Source organism: Pseudophryne corroboree, chromosome 12 (assembly GCF_028390025.1).
Source record: "Pseudophryne corroboree isolate aPseCor3 chromosome 12, aPseCor3.hap2, whole genome shotgun sequence".
Classification (NCBI taxonomy): Eukaryota; Metazoa; Chordata; class Amphibia; order Anura; family Myobatrachidae; genus Pseudophryne; species Pseudophryne corroboree.
The window spans coordinates 60,150,229-60,155,787 of NC_086455.1; the positions used below are offsets into that span (position 1 = coordinate 60,150,229).

Here is a 5,559-nt window from a genome sequence, read left to right on the forward strand (position 1 = left end):
GGATTGTACTGCTCAAAGACTCCCAGTGTCGAGTTTATTTCGCTGTACAAATGGAAAGTAACAACAGTTATTTCTGGAAACTTATCAACCCTTCTCCAGCCTAATGGAGCCATTTTGTTGGCGCCTTTGCCTCTGCTCATGGACAGACGGACCCCACTAACTTAGCATGGATCAGTCACTCGCCCCCTAGATCCAAGTGGCCTAAGGGACCTTTTCCGTCAGGGGGAGGAGCCACGACGCAAGGCCTCTAGTATTACGCGTCCAATCACAAACCCGCCCAGGAAACGCGATAGTGCTTTCTCAATGGCTGAATAGCTTGTCAAGCAACCTTAGGCCCACATCAGCCAGAGTGGTCATTCTCATTGAGTGATTAATCAGGCCGCCCTATCCCTATCTTTCTGTACTGCGCATACTCTCATTGGTCACTGTCATTAGCTGGGACTCTAGCCGCTTCCTGGGCGGCGGCCAATCAGCGCCGTGAGTGACGAGCTATACCATGTTAACCACTCGCTGCCCCGGCGCCGGGAACTGGCTGACGGCTCCCAATCCGCAGCGGCACGTCACGGCGCCGCCAGCCAATGGGCGGAGTGTGGAGGCGAGAGCAGGGAGACACCGCTGGGTCAGGCAGGGAGCTCGGCGGGGGGGACCCAGGCACAGACTGACAGGACAGCGCCGGTCACAGCCCCAGGTGAGGAGACGAGGACCAAGCAGGGGGGCTCCGGTTTGCCGCCGACGCCGTGTCACGTGTACTCGGTGTGCCGCTGTCATGTGACCGTGTGGTGGTGTCAATCATCATCGCCGCTTGTATCATATGTTACATGTATGTAGCTGTAGGATACATGTAGTTAGATGCCCCTATAGGCCTACATCCAATGACTCTCGGCCAGCGAGTGGTCGCTGAGTCCTAGCTACCCTGTTACTGGTCACACACATTCACTGGTGTTTCCTGGATCTTCAGTTGGGGGATGTCCAGTGGGATAGGGATGTTGAGCTCCTGCAGTGTCCCGTGGCCTGGGATGGGGCCCCTGTGGTGTCTCGTGGCCGGGGTTCCTGTGGTGTCTCGTGGCCGGGGTGGGGTTTCTGTGGTGTCTTGTGGCCGGGGTGGGGTTCCTGTGGTGTCTCGTGGCCGGGGTGGGTTCCTGTGGTGTCCCGTGGCCGGGGTGGGGTTCCTGTGGTGTCTTGTGGCTGGGGTGGGGTTTCTGTGGTGTCTCGTGGCCGGGGTGGGGTTCCTGTGGTGTCTCGTGGCCGGGGTGGGGTTCCTGTGGTGTCTCGTGGCCGGGGTTCCTGTGGTGTCTTGTGGCCGGGGTGGGGTTTCTGTGGTGTCTTGTGGTGTCTCGTGGCCGGGGTGGGTTCCTGTGGTGTCCCGTGGCCGGGGTGGGTTTCCTGTGGTGTCTTGTGGCTGGGGTGGGGTTTCTGTGGTGTCTCGTGGCCGGGGTGGGGTTCCTGTGGTGTCTCGTGGCCGGGGTGGGGTTCCTGTGGTGTCTCGTGGCCGGGGTGGGGTTCCTGTGGTGTCTCGTGGACGGGGTGGGGTTCCTGTGGTGTCTCGTGGCCGGGGTGGGGTTCCTGTGGTGTCTCGTGGCCGGGGTGGGGTTTCTGTGGTGTCTCGTGGCTGGGGTGGGGTTTCTGTGGTGTCTCGTGGCTGGGGTGGGGTTTCTGTGGTGTCTCGTGGCTGGGGTGGGGTTCCAGTGGTGTCTCGTGGCCGGGGTGGGGTTTCTGTGGTGTCTCGTGACCGGGGTGGGGTTCCTGTGGTGTCTCGTGGCCGGGGTGGGTTACTGTGGTGTTTCGTGGCCGGGGTGGGGTTCCTGTGGTGTCCCGGGGTGGGGTTCCTGTGGTGTCTCGTGGCCGGGGTGGGTTACTGTGGTGTTTCGTGGCCGGGGTGGGGTTCCTGTGGTGTCCCGGGGTGGGGTTCCTGTGGTGTCTCGTGGCCGGGGTGGGGTTTCTGTGGTGTCCCGTGGCCGGGGTGGGGTTCCTGTGGTGTCTCGTGGCTGGGGTGGGGTTTCTGTGGTGTCTCTTTGCCGGGGTGGGGTTCCTGTGGTGTCTCGTGGCCGGGGTGGGGTTCCTGTGGTGTCTCGTAGCCGGGGTGGGGTTCCTGTGGTGTCTCGTGGCCGGGGTTGGGCTCTTAACGGTATCTAGTGGGATGGGGCCCCTGCAGTGTGTCGTGGCCTGGGATGGGGCTCTTATGGTATCTAGTGGGATGGGGCCCCTGTGCTGTCTTGTTGTCGGGGTGGGGTTCCTGCGGTATCTCGTGGCCAGAGATAGGGCTCCTGCTGTGTCTCGTAGCCTGGGATGGGGCCAGAGATGGGGCTCCTGCGGTGTCTCGTGGCCAGGGATAGGGCTTTTACGGTATCTAGTGGGATGTGGCCGGGGTGGGGTACCTGCGGTGTTTCATGGCCAGGGATGGGGCCCCTGCAGTGTTTCGTGTCCGGGATGCAGTTTCTGCGGTGGCCAAAGATGGGGTTTCTGCGGTGGCTGGGGTGGGATTCCTGCGGTGTCTTGTGGCTGGGGTGTGGTTCCAGCAGTGTCTCGTAGCCAGGGATGGGGCCCCTGGAGCTTCTAAGGTGGCTGGAGATGGGCCTCCTGCAGTATCTCATGGCCTGGGATGAGGCTCTTGCAGTATCTAGTGAGATGGGGCCCCTACGGCTTCTGTGGTGACCATGATGCAGCTTCTGCGATGGTCGGAGATGGTGCTCCTGCTATGTCTCATGGCCTGGGATGGGGCTCTTATGGCATTAGTGGGTTGGGGCCCCTATGGTGTCTTGTGGTCTGGTTCCTGCAGTGTCTCGTGGCCAGGATGGGGCCCCTTCAGTGTCTCGTGTCCAGGGTGCAGCCCCTGTGGTGGTCTGAGATGGAGCTCTTCCTGTGTCTCGTGGCCTGGGAGGGGGCTCTGGCTTATCTTGGCTTGAGAGGAGGATCCTGTTGTGTCTTGTGGCCAGGGATGGAGCTTCTGCAGTGTTAATTAGCCTGGGTTGGAGGGGGGGGGGGGGGGGGGGGGGGTTGGGGATGTTGCAGTATGTTATGCATCCTACAGGGATGAATTTCATATTTGTTTTATACCCATTACAAATCTTTTGCCAAACTGGGATGCCTAGTTCCCACAGAGGCACTATGCCCTGTTTTGTGTCTTGGTATCTTAGTACTACTGGACATTATGCAATGACAGTACAGTGTTTCTATTCTTTATATTTTGGTGCTGCGTTCCGTGTGCACAAATTAGTGTTGCCTGTTTCCTGTGTTATTTGGTCTTCTCCCAAGATGACATTGTTATTTCTTTTGCAGGGGAGGCTGTGGTGAGGCATCCTGCTGTGTATCCCTAACCAGCAGATGTTGCATGGAGTCTGTTCCCAGTCAGTGATCTGCCTCAGTCAATGTGCAGGAGGCCGGGAGGGAAGCAAGATGTATGCGGTCGCCCACTTAGAGCTGCTGCTCATATTCTCATCAGATGGAAGGATGAGTTAGCCAAAGATATTTGTGCTTTTAATGCTTCCGTCTGGGCTTTGATTTGGATCCCACAGGCAGGCCCTGTGTGTTACTCCAGCTTCCCTCCCACTTACAGCAACAGATTGTCTATAACATGAGGTGCAGAATATATAAAAGGAAAGTAATCATCCTCACTCTGGTGGTGGCTGCCTGTGGCTTGGCACTATGGAACAGTGGCAGGCAAAAGAAAAATGATTTTGTTCAGGACGTGGATGTTGAAAAACCCCACAGTAGGATACACGTATCTCCAGGGATTAGGAAGATGTCCAACGAGTCTTTGGCTGAGAAAATACAAAAGCCAGAAGTGGATAATATGACGTTAGTGTACAGATCTGTGGTTTTCCAGCTGAATTTTGACCAGACCATCAAAAACTTGGAAAAAATAACCAACCGGCCACAAGACGACGTGGTAGTTGTAGTGCAAGTGCACAATCGCCCAGACTATTTACGGCATCTCTTGGGCTCCCTGCGTAATGCAAAGGGCATTGAGAATGTATTACTGATATTTAGTCATGATTATTGGTCCCCGGAGATAAATCAGATTGTTGCGGGGGTGGATTTTTGTCAAGTGCTTCAGATATTCTTTCCTTTCAGCATTCAACTGTACCCCAACGAATTTCCTGGCCACGACCCCAAGGATTGTCCTAGGGACATCGAGAAGAAAGATGCCATTAAGCTCGGCTGCATTAATGCCGAGTATCCAGATTCTTTTGGACATTACAGAGAAGCCAAATTCTCCCAAACTAAACATCACTGGTGGTGGAAATTGCATTTTGTCTGGGAAAAGATAAAAGTTTTGAAAGATCACAAGGGTCTGGTTTTGTTCATTGAAGAAGATCACTATCTGTCCCCAGATTTTTACTATGTGCTTAAAAAGATGGCAAACAAGAAAAATGAAGAATGTGCAGACTGTGATGTGTTGAGCCTGGGGACTTATGTTCGTCTCCTGTCGTTCTCGGAAAAAGCGGATAAAGTGGAGGTAAAGACGTGGAAGTCCACAGAACACAACATGGGTATGGTCATGGACAGAGACACCTATCAGAAACTTATCCAGTGTACGGATACCTTTTGCTCTTATGATGATTATAACTGGGATTGGACTCTTCAGCACTTGACTGTTACGTGTCTTCCCAAGTTCTGGAAAGTGATGGTGCCTGAAGTCCCCAGGATTTATCACATTGGGAGTTGTGGAATGCACCATAAGAAATCTTGCAAACCAACTACAGAAAGTGCCATCATTGAGGCTATGTTTACAGGCAACCAGCAGTACTTGTTTCCTGAGAACATCGCGATTAGCAGGCGATACTCAATGGCCGCCCTATCGCCTCATGTTAAAAACGGAGGATGGGGAGATATTAGAGACCATGAGTTATGTAAGAGTTACCGCAGGCTACAGTAACGGTGGGGCCGGAGTTGTAGTATTGCTGACTCTCTCTTCAGAATATTCCAAGTTTATGGAGTTTATGAATTTACGCTCTAATTTCAATTTAACCGTTTTGTCAAATGTTGTCCCATAATCGTCCATTGTTTCTATTTGTGTGAAAATCTGATTGGAAAAATCGAATTATGCCTCTTTATTTCTTACTAATTACAGAAGTCAAACATGCATCATGTATAACATGCCTATGGATATAATTTTCAAAATAAATAATGAACTGATCTTAGATTGGTATTGTCACTGACCCATAAGACCATTGAGGGATGTGTCTAATTAGTGAAGGTGTTGCCATATGTGACTTTTACTGCAACAACAAAAAAAAGTTATTATTTTTATTTATTAACATTGTATTGCTAAACTGTTTTAGAAGTAAACGAGCTTCCTGAACTAGGGGGCCGCAGTGTCGGACTGGGGGATGCAGTGGTAGGGGCCCATGCATAGTGTGTGGCCAGCCACCACGTTGGTTTACATAACCATTAGAGACTGCATGGGCTGGGGCCCTTGATATATATACTGTACAGTCAATATTGCTAGTGCATGCATGATAATGTAGCAGATTAATAATAGCAATGCATGATAGAAAATACACCATAGGCCTGTGCATTGTAATGGAACATATGCATAAAGTATAATTCAAGTGCACA

At 52.8% G+C, this 5,559-nt stretch overlaps 1 protein-coding gene across 1 annotated transcript; it reads left to right on the forward strand.

Moving 5' to 3' along the window:
* Positions 1-359: 359 nt before the first annotated feature.
* Positions 360-5,141, forward strand: MGAT2 (alpha-1,6-mannosyl-glycoprotein 2-beta-N-acetylglucosaminyltransferase). The gene is made up of 2 exons (XM_063947542.1): positions 360-688; positions 3,277-5,141. The coding sequence occupies exon 2, from the start codon at positions 3,572-3,574 to the stop codon at positions 4,874-4,876; it is 1,305 nt and encodes a 434-aa protein (XP_063803612.1). The 5' UTR covers positions 360-688; positions 3,277-3,571; the 3' UTR covers positions 4,877-5,141.
* The last annotated feature ends 418 nt before the right edge of the window (positions 5,142-5,559 follow it).